General features: G+C 56.0%; 1 protein-coding gene across 3 annotated transcripts; it reads right to left on the bottom strand.

Moving 5' to 3' along the window:
- Positions 1-1,227: 1,227 nt before the first annotated feature.
- UBXN6 (UBX domain protein 6) lies at positions 1,228-10,773 on the bottom strand. Of its 3 annotated transcripts, none has more exons than XM_039247598.1 (10): positions 10,584-10,773; positions 7,209-7,372; positions 6,765-6,883; positions 5,711-5,839; positions 3,419-3,516; positions 2,921-2,996; positions 2,281-2,365; positions 1,852-2,202; positions 1,613-1,761; positions 1,228-1,379 (listed from the first exon to the last, which is right to left on the bottom strand). In XM_039247598.1, exons 1-10 carry the CDS (start codon positions 10,664-10,666, stop codon positions 1,251-1,253), a joined length of 1,383 nt encoding a protein of 460 aa, XP_039103529.1. In that variant the 5' UTR covers positions 10,667-10,773; the 3' UTR covers positions 1,228-1,250. The 3 variants fall into 3 exon arrangements, with proteins under 3 accessions (XP_039103529.1, XP_039103530.1, XP_039103531.1); XM_039247599.1 differs by having other exon boundaries at positions 6,819-6,883; positions 10,584-10,772; XM_039247600.1 differs by lacking the exon at positions 5,711-5,839 and having other exon boundaries at positions 6,819-6,883.
- Positions 10,774-19,317: the final 8,544 nt, after the last annotated feature.

The following is a 19,317-nucleotide window of genomic DNA, read 5'->3' as shown; positions in this document are numbered from 1 at the left end:
GGGGTCTCTGCGGGCCCTTTGGTTTTGAAATTACATCTGAGGTTTCAAAGCTTGGAGTCTGTCCATCCCCCCAGCTGGCTGTGCAGGGAGGGGAGGATCCTGCAGGGGCTGGGGCTGGACTGGCCCGGGGGGAGGGGCTCAGTGCAGGGGAGCAGCTGTGGGCATCTCACCTTGGGGTGCAACCAGGGGCAGTGCCTCCCCATTTATTCACTTCCCGTGGCCGCCCAAGCAGGTCACCGCCGATTTGGCTTAAAGCCAAACCTGTTGTTACAGTTCTGGGAAGTGAGAAGTCTGACACGGGTCTCAGGTCAAAACCAAGGTGTGGCCGGGACAAGTGCCTCCTGGGCCCCTGGAGGGGGGACCGTCCCCCTGCCTCCCCGGTTTCCAGAGGTGCCCGTGTTGACTTGTGGCCCCTCTGTCATTGCCACCTGCAGCCTGGCATCTTCTATCTCTCACTTCCTCCCTCGTGAGGACCCCTGTGGGGACGCTGGGCCCACCCAGATAACCAGGACTCCCCCCCTCCCCCCCGGGGACCCTCAGTCACATGCATGGCCACTCTTGTTGATACATAAAGTGACAATACCAGGGATTGGGGCCGAGGGCGGGCTGTGGGGACCTTGTTCTGCCCGGCACGGTGGGACCACAGTAAAACGGGGCCTTCAAAAGCCCCTGGCCCCCTGATGCCAGGTCCCTGGGAGGCCCGCCCTCAGCAGGTGTCCACCCACCTGGTCCCACCGCACTGGGAGCCACACTTGGGCTCCTCTGTGGGCAGCTCCCTACCCGTGCGCCACGGCTCCCGTTCACCAGCAGGAGACCAGACACACGACCTGTTTATTTGGGTTCGTCATTCAGTAATCACAGAACGGAGTCCTGACCGGCTCCGTGTGTCCTCTTCTGCCGCCCTCCCCAGGCGCCCCACGGCTCCAGGTCAGGGCCAGCGGCGGCCACCGGGCCACAGCACGTGGGGACGGGGCACGTGCTGTAGGCCTACTCGCCTGCGTTCTGTGATCCTGCAGCTGGCTGCCACCCAGCGTGACAGAGGACAGCCCGGCAGCTGCCTTCTGAGAGCCCTCTCCAGGTGGCGGTCCAGGCGCGCGTCACGGCCGACCAGCGCCGCTCCCCGTGCCCGACGTGCTCTGTGGACCAGCAGTTCTGGAGGAGCAGGGTGCCCGGGGGGTGGGAGGCAGGGTGGAGGCGGCAGGAGAGCATGAGACAGACCCACACGGGGTAAAGCCAACCCTGCTTTTATTTCACGAGAGCTTCTCGATGACTGACAGGAGCTCAGGCTTCAGAATAGAAGAGTCCGGTTCAGCCCCTGCGGCCCTGATGTCCTCCAGCACGGCCGCGTCCCACGAGAAGGTCAGGAGGGCAGAGGGCACCTGCCAGGGTGGGCCAGAAGCCTCAGCCTGGCTCAGGCCGCGACGTGTCCCTCCCGCCATCAGCCCAGCCCCGCCCCACAGCAGGGGCCTGACCACAGCCCGGGGCTGGCAGGAAGGCAGGACTTGAACCCAAGAGCCTGGCCCGAGGATCCCTGCGCTGCCCACCATCCAGGGCTGGAGTTCATGCCTCCAGGACGCCCGGAGAGGCACCCGCAGGCAGGCCCCTCGCTCACCAGCCCGCACTCGTTGAAGGCCAGGCTCTCCTCCTCCGACAGCTTCTGCCCGCCCGACGCCAGCAGCTCAAAAGGCAGCCAGTCGCTCTGCAAGGCCTCCCGGACGAAGGCGTACAGCGCGGCCACCCGCTCCCGCGCATAGAAGGTGCCTGGGTGGGCGGCACGGTCGGTGGGGCCAGAGCTCAGGGGAGCACCCCCAGCACCCACCTGCAGCTCCGGCCCCCGCCCGCCGCGCTCACCCTGCAGGAGGCAGCCGTCCGGGAAGCGGACGCGCAGCAGCGTGTACGTGTATCTGCGCATCTCTCTCTGCTCCTCCCTCTCCCGCATGGCCTTGGTCCGCAGCACGCTCAGCCGCTCCACGGCCTCCGACCTGAGCCTCTGCTCCCGCTTGATCTCCTCCGCCGTGAGGTTGAAGAAGTCCCCGGGCAGGTCAAACTGGGAGGCCAGGGGCGAGGGCTGGAAGACGCGGCGCTGGCGGGCCAGGCTCGCCCGCACAGGCTCGGCCACCAGCAGCTGCTCCTTGTGCGTCTGCAGGCTCTGGGGCTGGGCCAGGGCCGCCTCGCTCAGCACGTAGAACTCCTCGGGGCCCTCTGGGGCAGGCACAGGTCACTGCTGCGGCAGGGGGAGCCCCCAGCCCACCTCCCCTCCCCCCCAGCTCCCTGCCTTACCCTGATCTGGAACTGGAAGCAGCGCCTTCTGGAAGCCAATGGCTTCAAAAAACTCGTGTGTCCCTTCCAGACAGTTAATTCGCTCCTGGGGCGGGGGCGGGGGGGAGTAGTCACCAGGGCCCTGGGGCCGCCAGGCCACTGGCCGTGCTGCCCACCCCGCCGGTGCAGCGTGCCCTGGTCTGCCGGCCACTGCTAAGCCCTGAGGGGGCGAAGCCGCTGAAGCTGGCCGCGGGGCTGAGCGTGACGCCTGCCGTGACACAGGCTGCAGGCCCCCCCCCCCCAGCTGCTTGCAGAGGCGCCCCAGAAGGCCAATGCCCCTGCCCCTGCGAGGAAGGAGGCTGAAACGCCTGGGGGCAGCAGGAGGGGCCCGGGGGTTTGAGGCAGAACACAGTCACCAGGAGAGAGCAGGTGCCCTGACTGTGGTGCAAGTGACCCAGGCTGGGGTGGGGGGGAATCTCGAGAGTTCTCCACAGAAACCCAAAGTCTCACCGGTGCCGACCTCTTCCCAACTGCCCCACGTTAGAACACGCGGCGGGGTGGGGAGAGGACAAAACACCCACATGCCCCGGGTCCCCAAGCGCCGGCTCCCCTCCGGCCGCGGGGCTCTGGCCGCCACCCCCAGGCTGGGCCGCAGCCTCACCTGAAACACCCGGTTCTGCAGCTTGATCTTCCGGTACTTCTCCTCCTCGGGGTGCAGGCAGATATTGTCCAGATACCTGGTTGGGGCAGCGTGCGGACCGTGAGCCCAGAGCGGGCGTCTCTGGGACCCCCCCGCCGCCTTGGTCCTGCCTGCCTTCCCTTGAGGGCACCAACGCACAGGGGGTGGGGGAGTAGGGGCCTGTGCGTCCCCTGCGGTGAGGGGCGGGGCTCACAAGCCACATGGCCTTCCTGGCGGTCCCTCCTCCCCCAGACCTGCCCCTTCCCACGTTCCTGAGACGATCCCCAACGAAAGCAGAGGGTCGAAACCCCTGATTTGTTGAGCCCCTTCGTTTTACAGACCGGTCAGCTGAGGCCCCGAGAGGCCAGGACCCTTCCCCGAGGGCTTGGGGGGAGTGCAGGGCGGGGCCTGGCTGTACCCCAGTGCCCAGCTCCTTCCGGGTGCCCCCAGCAGGTGCAGGGGGGACACCCTGGTGCTCACTTGGCGATGGTGTCCACGCCCAGCTTCACCTTGTCCCGGTCTCTGTTGAACGTGTGGATCTTCATGATGGAGGCAGCCACGGGGTCGGTGGAGAAGTGCTGGGGGAGGGAGGGGACGCACCAGAAGCGCTCAGCTGCCCTCCCCCGGCACCCGGCCCCCCCGCTCAGGTGACCGCAGAGACAGCCGCCTGTGGCAGGCCAACGCCATTCCACCGATGCCAAGTCCACCGGACACTCCCAGCCGAGAAAGGAGAAAGGCCTTCAGTGGCTCCGGCCTGAGCCTCAGCCCCGCCCTCACCTCTAGGGAAGAGGGGGCATCACGGCCCAGATTATGCCTCCAGGGAGCCACCCTTCACAGCTCTGCCAGTGGGACGGAAGGGGGCAGGGACACAGAAAGGCACAGAAAGCAGGTCCATGGAGCAGAGGTAGAGGGGGTGTTCCCCAGCTTGAGTGACCCCCCCCGCCCCCTTGGGACCACCGCAACCCCCTCAGGGACCCCCCCCTCGGGACCACCAGAAGCCCCCAGGGCAATCCATGCAGGAATATACTTGGTGATAAAGATGCATTTCACCAAGATGACCAAAAAGCAGGCGTTTTCAATAAAAAGGGGGTGTCCGTGTGGGAGCAAAACGAGGTAGCTATCGGGGAAAACTAGTGGCTCCATGCCTCATACTCCCCAGGGCAGTAGCTTCTAGTCAGGTCAGACGTTGGGGGTGTTTGTCCCAATTTTTTTTTTTTTTTTTTGAGAGAGAACACGAGTGGGGCACGGGGAGAGTGAGAAGCCCCAGCAGGCTCCGCGCCGGTGCAGAGCCCAGCGCGGGGCTCGAGCTCACAAACCATGAGATCCTGACCTGAATCTGTATCAAAAGTCAGACGCTTAACCGACTGAACCAGCCAAGGCGCCTCTGGTCAGATCGGAGTTTTAAAAATTAAAACAAACAATGAAAAGCACTAGAAAAACCATGGAAGAATCATTTTAAAGCCAACGCGGGGCAGGATCGAGCCCCCGTGGCGGGCTCTGCGCTGACGGTGCAGAGCCGGCTTGGGATCCTCTCCCCCTCTCACTGGGGCTCCCCTGCTCACACGTGCACACGTGTGCGCGTTCTCAGTCTGAGCCCGGACTGGGCCCACGGCTCGGCGTAGCCACAGCAAGGCGTTCCGCCACGCAACCTTCGGGGACCTTCCGACGCGCTCATGGGCTAAGAGCTGCCAAACGGCTACGGAGCGTACAGGAAGGTTTGCTAGTAAGAATGCAGAACTCTCTCAAACGGCTCAGAACAAACCAGAAAGGGACGACAGAGCGAACGGGGCAAAAGCGTTAATGGCTGGTGACGGCAGGGGGAGGACTGACAGATGTCCACATCCCAACCCCTGGGACTCATGAAGACGCCAAGGTGCGCCCTGGGGCATTAAGGAGGCTCATGGAGCCGAGGTTGCTGATCCTCAGGCCTTAAAATAGGGACATGAGCCTGGATCATCCCTGGGGCCCAAATGCAACATCAAGGTCCCTTAACGGGGAAGAGAGAAGAGAGGTGACAGCCAGAGACAGGCACCACGGAACACAGACAAGCCTGGGAGCAGGGAAGGGACACGCTCCCCTAGAGGGTCCACCAGGAAGCCACCCCGCCGCCGCCCTGATTGGGCACAGCGAGACCCACGTCCCACTTCTGGCTCCCAGGGACCGTGACACAAGGAACAGGCACTGTTTGAAACCTCCACCTTTGCAGTGATTTGTTCTGACAGGATCGGGAAACTCGTGCCCCAGGGAAGGGGATTCGGGGTGTTGGGTCATTTGCGTGTCTCTCTTTAGAATCTCTCTCTGGAGAGGGACATTCGCGCCCTCCAGGAGGGGTGGGTGAGGGGCGGCTTTTCTCCACCCACCCGTCTGTATTCCAAACTTCAGACCCCACGGGAATTGTCTGTTTTTTTTTTTTTTAATGTTTTATTTTTTAGATTAAGAGAAACAGACAAAGCAGGAGGAGAGGAGGGGCAGAGAGAGGGAGACACAGAACCGGAAGCAGGATCCAGGCTCTGAGCTGCAGCACAGAGCCCGATGCGGGGCTCGAAACCACGAACCGCGAGATCATGACCTGAGCTAAAGTCAGATGCTTAACCGACTGAGCCCCCCAGGCGCCCTGAGAATCCTGCCTTCGAAGGGAGACGGAAACAAACACGATACAAGCAGGCACGGACGTCACGGAGGGTCCGTGCCACCCGGCTTGCCAGGCGTGGCACTGGCACCGGGACCGCTGGAGGGAGGGGCCGGAGGCGGGGCCACGGGACCGCCACTCACCGAGAGAATGGCCTCCTTGATGTGGGCGTCGCGCTGGTCCTTCGTGAGCGTGGCCCCCGTGAGCGGGCAGGTGAAGCACACGGCGGGCACAGCCGGATGGGTGGAGCCCTCCTCTTTGGGCTCGGGCACCTGGGGGGCGGGGCAGAGGCGGCTGACCGCATGGCTCTGGCAGCCACACGTCCCCAGTCCCCATGCTGTCCCTTTTGCTTACTTAGCCGTGGGACACCCAGGCCCAGAGACAGGGCCCCTTCCGCTATGTGAACGGCTCTGCAGGGCCGGCCGCCTCGGAATTAAGCAAGAAAGGGACAGAAAGAGCACTAGCAGCTTGGGACACAGCAAATACCCACCCACGGCTCTGGCTGCACCCGTCTCCCCCGTGAGGAAGGGGCTTTGGTGGATGACTCCGGAGTCACGGCGGCCTGGGTGACCCCAGACCTCCCTCTGGACCTCAATTCCTAGGCTTTGTCCACAGTCTCTTCTGTTCTTAAAACCTGGTGAGACTTTGGGGTGCCCGGGGGGCTCAGTGGGTTGAGCGTCCAACTCGGGCTCAGGTCATGATCTCACGGTTTGTGGGTTCAAGCCCCGCGTTGGGCTCTGTGCTGACAGCTCAGAGCCTGGAGCCTGCTTCCGATTCTGTGTCTCCTCCTCTCTCTGACCCTCCCCTGCTCATATGCTTGCTCTCTCTCTCTCTCTCAGAAATAAATTTAAAAAAATTTTTAAATGAACAACAACAAAAAGAAAACCGAAACCTCAGTGAGACCTCAAAAGGTCAAGCTGCTCAAAACACCCTTTTGCCATGTTTTCCTTTAAAGCCCACCTCCGCCAGCAAGACCTCCCTGATTGCTCCAGTGTTGGAAGAGCCCTCCCACCTCCCCACAAGCAGCAGAGGGCAGGAGCTGAGCGTGAAGGTCCCAGTCAATAGCACCTCCAGCCACAAGCTGCCTCCACTGTCCTGGCACCCCTCCCCAAGCTTCCTTTGTGCCCAAGGCCAGACGTGACCTCTCTCCACCCTTACATCTCTTCTGTGCCCTCCAGCCTGGTGCAGTGTGCTTACTGCCCGAGTCTGCGGGTGCCCCTCGGGTATCGTGCTGCCCGTGGACGTGTTTACCATGTTGGTCCCTGGGGCCTCCAGGCTCCCGCTGACAGTGGCTTCCGCTCGAAGTTCCTTTCTCACTGGAGAGAGGCAGGAGATGGGACGGCTGTGGGCCCTGCACTGTCCCCAGGCACACCCCACCTCACCCCCGCAGACCCCAAAGGGGTCAAGTTCTAGCCCTTTCCCTGCTCAGGCCCCCCGGCCCGAGCCACCTCTCCACGCCACCAGGCTTCAACCAATGACAGCTCTGTCTCAGCTGCCGTCTCCCCTCCTCAACCTCTTGGACCCCAGCACCCCTGCACCTTCTACCCCGCACCCCCCACGCTCACAACCGGGAGTTTACCGCAGACCTGTTCCCCTCCCACACCGCACGGGAAGGGTGGGGGAGGGACGGCCACCGCTCACCCTGGTTCCGGATGGACTCCTGCGACGTGGGGCCCCGGGCCCTGGGCTGCTTCTGCTCGAGCCGCGCCAGGGCCGCGGCGGCCGCCATCTGCGCCTCATCGGTGGGTCCCTGGCGGGGCTGCCGGAGCGCCGGCTGGTTGGGTTTCTCTCTCGGGGCCCTCTCCCTGGGAGGAGACGGGGGAAGGTGGGGTGACACAGGGTCAGGCAGAAGAGCCTCTGTCCCTCTCCCACTTCTGCCCCATCGGACAGAAACGTCCCTCTGCCAGGGGCCACCCACAGCCACTTGACGGTTCTAACAGGAAGGAGGAGCTCTGGAGACTGACGACAGTCCTGCCCCCAGCTGCGCCCTCGGGGCGAGCCCTGCACCGGCCTGGGCCCTGGGGTCACGAGCGCCCCCCCACCCGGCCGCTGCGGCTGCGTGTGAGGAGGCGCCCCTTCGAGTGTCACTCCTCTCCTCGATCCCTCACCAAAGTGACAGCCCTTCCACCCTATGACAGCCAGGCGTATGGCCTCACTTAGGAAGCACCTACTGTGTGCCCGGCGCGTGCCAGACCACCTGGCGGGTGCTGCGTGTCCCCTCCCCTCCGCCTGGCGACTCGGACACGGGACGGACGCTCCCGATCCACTCAGCACAGAGGCCACCTGGCGGTCCCTGCAGAGGGGCAGTCCTCCCTCGCACCCTGGACTGACTCGCCTGCCTCGCCCTCCTGTCCTCAGACCCTCTTCCGACCCTGGGACTTGGAGATCTCTGTACTGCCTCTCCAAAACTTTCTTTTTTTTTTTTAATATTTTTATTTCTAGGAGAGAGAGAGAGACAGCGTGAGCAGGGGAGGGTCAGAGAGAGAGGGAGTCACAGACTGAAACAGGCTCCAGGCTCCGAGCTGGCAGTCAGCACAGAGCCCGNTAGCCAACAAACCCTAGGTTCAGAACCTTTGGATTGCATCAGCATAATTAATAAAACTTGTAGATGGATGGGAGAGAAGGAAGTGTTAGTGTGGTGTTAAGTTTTTAGCAACAATAATTATTCATACCTCTCTCTTCTGTGGTTTTTTTTTTTTAATATATTTTTTTAATGTTTTATTTATTTCTAGGAGAGAGAGAGACAGCGCGAGCAGGGGAGGGTCAGAGAGAGAGGGAGTCACAGACTGAAACAGGCTCCAGGCTCCGAGCTGGCAGTCAGCACAGAGCCCGACGCGGGGCTCGAACCCACGAACCGCGAGATCATGATCTAAGCGAAAGTCGGACGCTTAACCGACTAAGCCACCCAGGCGCCCCTCTCCAGAACTTTCTTAGGAGCCAAGGCTCGTGACTCGTGGCCTCACTCCTGCTCTGCTCAGATACAGAGGCAGCTCGCTTTGCATGTCCCAGGGGTGCTGGGAGCCGCCCCTCTGCCCGCCACTGACCACCTCAGGGTGAAGGAAAGACGAATCACGCAGCCACACCCCAGCCCCACGTGATTACCTAGTTCTGGAAAAATATCCTCTTCAAGACGCCGCGCCTATGCTCTCTGAGGCTCCCCCGGGCAGACACAGGGATCCTTCTAAACCTTAAGCCACAGCTCGTCCCTCCCCTGCACTGAGCCCTCCGGCCACACGCACAGCACATTCCTGGGGCCCCCTTGGGCCAGCAGGCGCTTCACAACCTGCCCGCGCCCCTCCTTCACACCTCTCACTCTACACTCCTTCCTGCTGTCGCTCCCGCAGGCCCTACTGGCTCCGACCACAGAAGTGCCTTTGCACTTTCTGCACCTTCTGGCCGAACACCTCAGTCTCGGGGTGGGATGAGGAAAGAAGTCTGGGTGCAGCTGGGGCTGCTTCGGTGTGTGTGTGTCTGTGTGTAGGTGACTGATTCCCACATGGCTGAGCCTCGCCTCATCCAGTGCTCGGCTCCAATGTGTCCTTCTCAGAGAGACGCTCCGGGACCACTTAACGGTCCCCGAGCGCTGCTATCTCCTGGCCCTGCTCAGTCTTCTCCTGGGCCCTGAGTATTAGCTGCCCTTCCCGCATCCGTGTACTGGGTTACTGTCCTTCTCTCCCCACTAGAAGGTGAGCCCTGGGACGGAAGGAACTTTCTCTGATCCCTGTGGGGACAGCGCCCATCACACCCACTGAGCCTCCAGTCTTGCCCCGAGTGTGTCACAGAAGCCTGAATCTCCGAGCGACTCCCCTCTTCTCTGCTCCCGGGCCTCCCCTCTCACACAGCTACCCCCACCGGCCCCCACGTCTTTCCTGCCACACTCGGTCCCAGCCGCACCGGCCACCACTGCTTGCCCACAAATGAATGGACCCCTTGCCTGGCCCCCGCTCTCCCCGCTCACGCTCCCAGGACTTTGTCCACGGGGTCTCCCCCCTTGACTCATGAGCCCAGGCCCTCCGGGGACCCCCTCGTCCCACTCCTGGGAGCCTCCATCCCCGTGACAGGTGCCCGGATGTCATGCACCCACTCTCCCTCACCGGCCCCGGCTGCTTCCCGATTCCCTGCCTCCCCCCTAACCCTCGCGCCCCACCTCTTTACAATCCCCTCCATTATTCGGCACAGGCCCCACCCCACGCTGACATCTTGCTTCACCCACTCCCCTCCCTCCACCCCCTCAGTCCCCAAAGCCCCACACCCCCTCTGCACTTCAACTGCTCGATCCACTGAGCTTCTGTCTCAGCCCAGCGTGGCCCTCAGTGTCCCGCGCCTCCCCGGACAAGCCAGAGGCCTGGACGTGCACCCGCCGTCCCTCCCTCTCCTCCCCTCTCCTCCCACGTCTCTCTCGGGATCTCCCTTCTGCGGCAACCATCACCCACAAGGCCCCCATCTCCTCCCTGACACAGGGGCCTCCAGCCCTCACCTCCACTCCCCCCTTCCCTCCCAGACCTTCCTAAGCGAATTCAACCCGCGCCCAACCCATTCTCTGAGACCTCTTCCAACACCGCCTCAGGCTCCCTGGCCTTAAACTCTCTCACGCCGTCCTCCCTCACGCTCCACAACCGGGGCCCAGACCCCGCTGGCCACGGATGCTAAGCCTCTCCCCTCTTTACAACCCCAGCTGTACTCGCTTCTCCCGGCTCTGGGTCCAACCTCTGTACACACAGACCCCCCGCCCCCAAAACTGGAAGATGCCCCTTCAGGGCCCCTTCTCCGCCCCCCCGCCCACTCCCCTACGGCTTCTCTCCGGACCCCCATCTACTAGCAACCCCGCCCCCTAACCCCCGCCTCCAGCCCCGCCCCCTCGGGCCCCGCTCCCCCGGACCCCGCCCCCGGAGGCCACCCCTCCCCCTTACGCTCACCCTCGCCCCCCGTGCCCCGCCCCCAAAGGCCTCTCCCCACCCTCAGACGCCCCTCCCCGCCCCTCCCCCTGGATCTCAGGACCCAGCTCCGGTCACGCACCCCACAGACTCCGTGAGCTTCTGACCAGGCCCCGCACTCTTGAACTTGATGTCAGCCTTGATCTCCTGGAAGAATTTCTTCATGGTGGCAGCGGGCCCGGCGGCAGTGGGCCGCGGGGGGCGGGGGGCGCAGGGCCCAGTCGGGGTGGGGCCGGCAAGAGCCAACAACCGGAAAGAAAATACTGCGTTGCCGGAAGTCTCACCTTCGCGCGGACGCCCACGTGACAATCGACCCGGTTTGCCTCTCTAGCTCACCGCGCCTCGCTGGCCCACGGCGGCCGCTCTGCACCCTCGGGCCTCGACTCGGTGGTTAGTAGGGCCTCAGTCGCCAGGGGCGACGAGCTCGCTTCTCGCTGGAGGCTGTGCCCGCGCGCCCCGCCTCTCGTTCCCCAGAGGGGTGACTGGAGAGGGCGGGACAAGCCCGCAGAGCCCACGGAGAAAGCGCTGGCCCTGACCTCTCCCCTGCGCGAGAACCTTCCCTGGCTCCCGCACGCAGACCAGGGAGGGGACCGTGCAGGACCCTAAGGAGCCAGCCCCCCGTCCAGCCCCGCACGTGTGGGGGACGTGGGAAGGGACACGGGAGCGAGGGCCTGGGGACCCACGGTGGCGCATCCCCTAGGGGCCTGGGCTACGGGGCTCTGACGTCATCCTGAGAGCTAGCACAGTGTTGAGGGGAGAATCCGGTGCAGCCCAAACCAACCCTCCACGACTTTTGTTTCCTTAAAAACGCCATCCGCGTCCTAGGATTGTAAGGCTAATGGTGCCATTAGAAAGTTTGCAGTAAATGGAGCACTTGATGACTTAACTCCGTTTTGTTTGAGAATTGGCTCTGTACCAGCAAAGAAGAAAACACAAATCCGTGACCTAGCGGACCTCGTGACATTTTCCATGGGTTTGGGGAGGGAAGACAGACCACATGATAAAGTCTATGGCAGAGTAGAAGATGTCAGGTGCTAGAGAGAAAACGTGGAGAATGGGAAGGGGAGAGCAGGTGTGGATAGTTTGCAGCATCGAATAAGGGGGTCAGGTGCAAGAAAGGGACCGGCGGTTCAGACCGCCAGGGAAGTGTGAAGGTGTCTAGGCATGAGAAGATATAAAGGAGCTGTTGTCGACTTTTAAAAAAAAAAAAATGTTTATTTATTTTTGAGAAAGAGAGAGGGGGAGACACAGAATCTGAAGCAGGCCCCAGGCTCTGAGCTGTCAGCACAGAGCCTGACGGGGGGCTCGAACTCACAAACCATGAGATCATGACCTGAGCTGAAGCTGGACACTTAACCCTGAACACCACCCCCCTGAGCACCTCTGACTTTTTTTTTTTACTTTATTTATTTATTTATTTATTTATTTTAAACATTTTATTTTTTTTATTTTATTTTACTTTTTTTTTAAATATTTTATTTATTTCTAGGAGAGAGAGAGAGACAGTGCGAGCAGGGGAGGGTCAGAGAGAGAGGGAGTCACAGACTGAAACAGGCTCCAGGCTCCGAGCTGGCAGTCAGCACAGAGCCCGACGCGGGGCTCGAACCCACGAACTGTGAGATCATGACCTAAGCGAAAGTCGGACGCTTAACCGACTAAGCCACCCAGGCGCCCTTTACTTTATTTATTTTGAGAGAGAGAGCAAGCGAGTGAGCTGGTGAGCATGAGTGGAGGAGAGTCAGCAAGAATCCCAAACTGGCTCCATGACCTGAGCCTAAATCAAGAGTCACCTACCAGTGGAGCCACCCAGGTGCTCCTGTTGTTGACTTTTCTAGGTGTGATAGTGGCATGGTAGCTAAGGTTCATTTGGGTTTTGTTTTCTCTTTTGACCCTTTTCATCCATTTCTCCCCCCACCCCCCGCCTCTGGCAAGCTCCTTAAGTTCTTTTTTTTTTTAAGATTTTTTAAAAAATATTTTTATTTATTTCTAGGAGAGAGAGAGAGAGACAGCGTGAGCAGGGGAGGGTCAGAGAGAGAGGGAGATACAGACTCTGAAACAGGCTCCAGGCTCTGAGCTGGCAGTCAGCACAGAGCTCGACGCGGGGCCCAAACCCATGAACCGCGAGATCATGACCTAAGCGAAAGTCGGATGCTTAACCGACTAAGCCACCCAGGTGCCCCAAGCACCTTAAGTTCTTATCTGTGACTTTGCTAGGCCTCTTTTTGCTTACACTTTTGTTTAGATCCCACATCCAAGAGAGATCATACTGTATTTGCTTTTCTCTGACTTATTTCACTTAATGCCCTTGCTGTCCATCCATGTTGTCACAAATGGCAAGATTTTGTTCTTTTTTCTGGCTAAAATTCCATTGTATATCCATGCCACGTTTTCTGTATTCATTCATCCGTCGTGGGCACTTGGGGTGTTTCCATATCTTGGCTATTGTAAGTTATGCTGCAATGAACATGAGAATGTGTTTATCTTTTCAAATTAGTGTTTTTGGTTCATAGCAGCACTCTCCACAATAGCTAAAACATGGAAAGAGCCTAAGTTGTCCATCAACGGACGAATGGATCCAGAAGATGTGGTTTATCTACACGATGGAATACTACATGGCAATGAGAAAGAATGAAATCTGGCCACGTGTAGCAACATGGATGGACCTTGAGGGTGTTATGCTGAGCGAAATAAGTCAGGCAGAGAAGGACAGATACCATATGTTTGCACATATAGGAGGATTAGGAGGAACTTAACTGAGGATCATGGGGGAGAAGAAGGGGGGAAGTGGTGGGGGAGGGGGAGGGAGGCAAACCATGAGAGACTCTTGAATGCTGACAAAAACTGAGGAATGATGGGGGTGGGGGGGAGGGGGAGGGGGGATGGGCATGGAGGAGGGCACTTGTGGGGATGAGCACTGGGTGTTACGTGGAAACTAACAATAAACTATTTGTAAAAAAAAAAAAAAAACAATTTAGTGTTTTTGTTTCCTTCATGTAAATATTCAAAAGTGTAATTGCTGGGTTATAGTAGTTCTATTTTAAATTTTTTTAAATTTATTTCTGAGAGAGAGAGACACTGTGAGCAGGGGAAGGTCAGAGAGAGAGGGAGACATGGAATCTGAAGCAGGCTCCAGGCTCCGAGCCGTCAGCACAGAGCCCGACGTGGGGCTCGAACCCATGAACTGTGAGATCATGACTGGAGCTGAAGTCCGACGCTTAACCGACTGAGCCACCCAGGCACCCCTATAGTAGTTCTATTTTTAATCTTTTGAGGAACCCTCATACTGTTTTCCATAGAGACTGTACCAATTTACATTCCCACCAACGGTACATGAGAGCTCCCTTTTCTCCACACCCTCCCCAACACTTGTTATTTCTTGTCTTTTCTTTTTAATGTTTATTTATTTTTGAGAGAAAGTGAGCAAGCAAGGGAGGGGCAGAGAGAGAGGGAGAGAGAATCCAAACCAAGCTCCAGGCTCTGAGCTGTCAGCACAGAGCCCAAGGTGGGGCTTGAACTCACAAGTGCGAGATCACGACCTGAGTTGAAGTTGGTTGCTCAACCGACTGAGCCCCTGAGGTGCTCCTCTTGTCTTTTTAATAAGAGCCACTTTGGGGCACCTGGGGGCTCAGTCGGTTGAGTATCCGACCCTTGATTTCAGCTCAGGTCATGATCCCAGGATCGTGGGATCGAGCTCCATGTTGGACTCTGCACACTGGGCATGGAGCCTGCTTAAAATTCTCTCTCACTCCCTCTGCCCCTCTCCCCTGCTCAAGCTCTTTCTCTCCCTCAAAATAAAATAAAATAAAATAAAATAAAATAAAATAAAATAAAATAAAATAATAGCCATTTTAACACGTGTCAGGTGATATTCTATGGTTTTTATTTGCATTTTCCTAATGATTAGTTGATCACCTTTTCATGTACCTATTGGCTATATATGTTTTCTTTGGAAAAATGTCTTCAGAAGGAGGAAGGAGCCCTGAACCAAGGAATGCAGGAAGCTTCTAGAAGCTGGAAAAGGCAAGGAGATGGATTCTCCCTTAGAGCCTCCAGAAGTAGTACAATTCAGGCAACAGACGGATTTTATTTTACTGGGACTTATTTTGGACTTTTGCCCTCCAAAATGGCGAAAAGAAATTTGCATTGTTTTAAGACACTAAATTTGCAGTAATTTGTTACATGAACAATAGGTAAGAAAAGCAACCCCTAGGCCATGTAGCCCAAAGAAATAAGTCCTGATATTTCTTGCCAATTTGTAGGGGAGTTTGCAAAGTTCCAAACACTTGTCCACAGGCCCACAGCTGGCAGAGGGAGGATTCGAACCCAGGACCAGTCGATCTAATGACCCTTCATTGAGGTGCTTCTCAAATTATAATGCACCCTCTCAAGTCCCACGGAGAGCTTCTTTATTTTATTTTTTTATACAAAAAAAATTTAATGTTTATTTATTTTTGAGAGAGAGACAGAGACAGAGCATGAGCAGGGGAGGAACAGAGGGAGAGGGAGACACAGAATCCGAAGCAGCTCCAGGCTCTGAGCTGTCAGCACAGATCCCAACGCGGGGCTCAAACCCACAAACCGTGAGATCATGACTTGAGCCAAAGTCTAACGCTTAACCAACTGAGCCACCCAGGCGCCTCTGGAGAGCTTCTTCTTCTTTTTTTTTTCTTAATGTTTTATTTTTTTTTATTTCTAGGAGAGAGAGAGAGAGAGAGACAGCGTGAGCAGGGGAGGGTCAGAGAGAGAGGGAGTCACAGACTCCAAAACAGGCTCCAGGCTCTGAGCTGGCAGTCAGCACAGAGCCCGATGCGGGGCTCGAACCCACGAGAACTGCGAGATCATGATCTAAGTGAAAGTCGGACGCTTAACCGACTGAGCCACCCAGGCACCCCTGGAGAGCTTCTTTAAGTGTACATTCTGATGCATAGATCCTGAAGGGGCTGTGATGCTGCACCCCCACTCCCCCACCTCCCACCCCCACTCCCCCACCTCCCACCCCCACGTGGGAGTGCAGGAGGCTGGTGAACGACGACTGGAACTCTCCTGGCACTGAGCAGGCCCATAGTAGATAAATATGTTCTGAGGCGCCTGGGTGGTTCAGTTGGTTGAATGTCCAGTTTGATTTCAGCTCATGGCATGATCTCACGGTTTATGAGTTCGAGGCCCAGGTCGGGTTCTGTGCTGACAGCTCAGAGCCTGCTTGGGATTCTCTCTCCCTCTCTCTCTGCCCTTCCCACTCCTCTCAAAATAAATAAGTAAACATTTAGGGCGCCCGAGTGGCTCAGCCGGTCATGAGCTCACAGTCCGTGAGGTCAACCCCTGCACTGGGCTCTGTGCTTCCAGCACACAGTCTGCTTTTTCTTCAGATCCACTGTCTCCTTCTTACTATGCCCCTCCCCTGCTCGCATTCTCTCTTTCTCTCTCAAAAATAAATATTTTAAAAATTAGGTAAATAAATAAATGAACTTAAAAATAAATTAATAAGTAAACATTTAAAACCCCCAAAACCCCATGACAGATGAATATGTTACTATTAAGGCTCAGGCAGGGAGAAGTTTTTAGGTAAGTGGAATCCAACAGTCTGGTTGCAAACCCCAGGGTTTACCTTCTGCCTCAGTTTTCCCACCTGGAAAGCAGGGATAACTGGAAATGACATTATGTTAAGAACATGCTACATCATGTAGCCTGTGGGCACCTGGCCGGCTCGGTGGAGTAAGCAATTCTCTGACTTGATGTCATGAGTTTGACACCCACATTGGGGACAGAGCATACTTGAAAAAAAATAATAGGGGCTCAGGTCATTATCTCACAGTTCGTGGGTTCGAGCCCCGCGTCGGGCTCTGTGCTGACAGCTAGCTCAGAGCCTGGAGCCTGCTTCAGATTCTGTATCTCCCTCTCTCCCTGACTCTTCCCTGCTCACGCTGTCTCTCTCTCAGAAATAAATTTAAAAAAAAAATTTTTTTTGTTTTTTAACGTGACCTGGAATATATGGGCAGCTCAATAAACGTTACTGATTTTTTAATAAATATTTTATGTAGTATTTTTAAGATATGTATTTATATTTGAGAGAAAGTGCACAAGCAGGTGAGGGCCAGAGAGGGTGGAGGACAGAGGATCTGAAGCAGGCTCTAACTGTCAGCACAGAGCCCAATGTGGGGCTCAGACTCACAAAGTGCAAGATCATGGGGCGCCTGGGTGGCTTAGTCAGTTAAGCGTCTGACTTTTGCTTAGGTCATGATCTCACAGTTCCTGGGTTCGAGCCCCGCGTCGGGCTCTGTGCTGACTGCCAGCTCAGAGCCTGGAGCCTGTTTCAGTCTGTGACTCCCTCTCTCTCTGACCCTCCCCTTCTCACGCTGTCTCTCTCTCTCTCTCTCTCCTAGAAATAAATAAAACATTAAAAAAAAAACAAAAAAAAACCAAAAAAAACAAAGTGCGAGATCATGACCTGAGCAGAAGTCAGATGTTCAACCAACTGAACCCCCCAGTTTCCCTAAGATTTTATTTTTAAGTGAGCTCTATACCCAGCGTGGGGCTTGATTCCATGGCCCCAAGATCAAGAGGCGCACGCTCCACCGACTGAGCCAGCCTGGTGCCCCTAAAAGTTACTTATTATTGTACTGGGCTAAGTGTGCAGTAAATATCTTGTAATGATAGTCCCCCCAGTATAAACTGGGCACCAAGCCTGCAGCCCACAGGAGGTGCGCACCTGCTGATTAGAGGGGGCAATTCTGGGGGGAGGGGCAGTGGCAGCACCGGTCCCACCCTGCTTGCTAGGCCAGACCCCAGGCCCCATTTCTGAGGAACAGGAAGCCATCGCACTTCCCCAGGAGATGAATAAGGGCCCAGCCTCCACCTCCACCTTTGTCTTCACTGGCCTCTGATTTGGCAGGAAGGAATGGGTCCTCTCCTGCTTCAGCCCCCACTTTGGGGGGGGGGGGCTCTGCACCTTCTGGGAGAACCCTGGCGCCAGCTTTCATCAATGCCTGGTCTGCTCAATGTACGATGAGTCCTGGGCAGGGAGTCCGGTTTTCTCCACTGGTTCAAGGTCGGCGGGGAAAGTGTGCACCAAATCACGACGGTTTGGAGGTGGGGCCCCCCAGAAGTGGCATCTTCCTCACTCCTTGTTCAACGCCCACACTTGTCCCCTGTGTGATTTAGCCATTCTAAAATACAGGACACCCCACCGTATCTGGATTTTTCATAAAAATACGTTAATGTTCCCTATACCGCGTTAAATGACAATTTTAATTGTTTTAGAGAACTAAGAGTTCGATCCTTTTATTTGATAATATTTATTATTAATTACTTTTCTTACTTTGGGTAAAATATATACCTAACGTAAAATTTATAATTTTAACCATTTTAAGTGCACAGCTCAGCGGCATCAAGCAGGCTCACAGTCTTGCACAACCACCCCCACCATGTCTTCCAACTTTTTCATCTCCCTAAACTGAGACTCTGTCCCTGTGAAGCACTGATTGCCTTGCCGCCCCCCCCCCCCCCCCCCCCCCCCCCCCCCCCCCCCCCCCCCCCCCCCCCCCTGTCTCTGTGAATGGGATACCTCTAGGGACCCCTTGTGAGTGGGATCCTACAGAATTTGTCATTTGTGTCTGGCTTATTCTTTCTTTTTTTTTTTTTTTTTTCTGATTCCAATAATTTATTTTATTTTATTTTATTTTATTTTATTTTTACAAATAGTTTATTGTCAAATTAGTTTCTACATATTCTTTCTTTTTTTAATTAAAAAAAATTTTTAAACGTTTATTTTCAAGAGACAGAGTGCAAGTGGGGGAGGGGCAGATAGACAGAGAGGGAGACACAGAATTTGAAGCAGGCTCCAGGCTCCCAGCTGTCAGCAGAGCCCGACGCTGGGCTGGGGCTTGAACCCACAAGCTGTGAGATCATGATCTGAGCTGAAGACGAGGCTTAACCGACTGAGCCACCCAGGCAGCCCAGGGCTTATTCATTGAGGCTAATGTGTTTAAGATTCATCTTCATTGTAGGATGTGTAACAAATATCTTTCTAGTTCAGGTTTATCACAAATATTGCAGGAGACGATGATCCCATACTGGTCGGGAAAAAGCAGTTGTTGTGTACGGATGGTTAAGATCTAACTGGGGAGTCTGTGTTTTATCTGACAATGTACTTTATAGCCCTTCTCAGCCTGAGAAATCATTTAGAAAAGTAACTCTGTTGATATCAGACTTACACACCCTAACTTTCACCTGTTTAAGGATACAATTCAATGAATTTCACTGTAGATTTGCAAAGTCGTAAGATTATCACCACAATCTAATTTTCAGACATATCCATCACCCTCAAAAGAAACCTCACAGTCCTTTTTATGAAATTATACATTTCACTCTGGATTCCTACCTCTAGCTCAAGGCAACTGCTTTGTGTGTTCAAAGAATTTCTTTTCTTCTATTTTTTTTTTTTTTTTGGACCTTCCATCAAATGACATATGATGTTGGAATCAGAGGATTTGTGACCTTTGCTCTGGCTTATTTCACTGAGTATAATGTTTTTGAGGCTTTTTCAGGTTGTAGTGTGTCAGTGTTTCTTTTTATTGCTGAATTGTGTTTGTTTTAAGGCGAGAGCACGTTTGGTTTGTCCATTCACCTGTTGATGGACCCTCGGGTCTTTGTGCTTTTTGGCTATTGAGAATCATGCTGTGGTGTCTGTTAGTGCGCAAGTTTTAGTGTGGAGTCTACATTTCCCTTGGGTAGAAACTTAGAGATGGAACTGTGGGTCATGTGGTTAAGTCTGTTTAACTCTGAAAAAAAAAAATCTTTTTGAGATATATTTCACATGC

The sequence above is a fragment of the Hyaena hyaena genome, unplaced genomic scaffold (assembly GCF_003009895.1).
Source record: "Hyaena hyaena isolate Hyena2069 unplaced genomic scaffold, ASM300989v1 scaffold_296, whole genome shotgun sequence".
NCBI lineage: Eukaryota > Metazoa > Chordata > Mammalia > Carnivora > Hyaenidae > Hyaena > Hyaena hyaena.
The sequence above is the reverse complement of the archived record's forward strand: the minus strand, read 5'-3'. Positions and strand labels throughout refer to the sequence as shown.

Excerpts from the sequence above, each read along its gene's own strand:
- UBXN6 (XM_039247598.1), bottom strand. The coding sequence starts at position 10,666 with ATGAAGAAATTCTTCCAGGAGATCAAGGCTGACATCAAGTTCAAGAGT. Across the intron at positions 5,840-6,764 it reads GGCACCCGCAGACTCGGGCA|GTGCCCGAGCCCAAAGAGGA; the intron begins GTAAGCACACTG and ends CCCGCCCCCCAG. Across the intron at positions 1,380-1,612 it reads CCTTCAACGAGTGCGGGCTG|GTGCCCTCTGCCCTCCTGAC; the intron begins GTGAGCGAGGGG and ends CCACCCTGGCAG.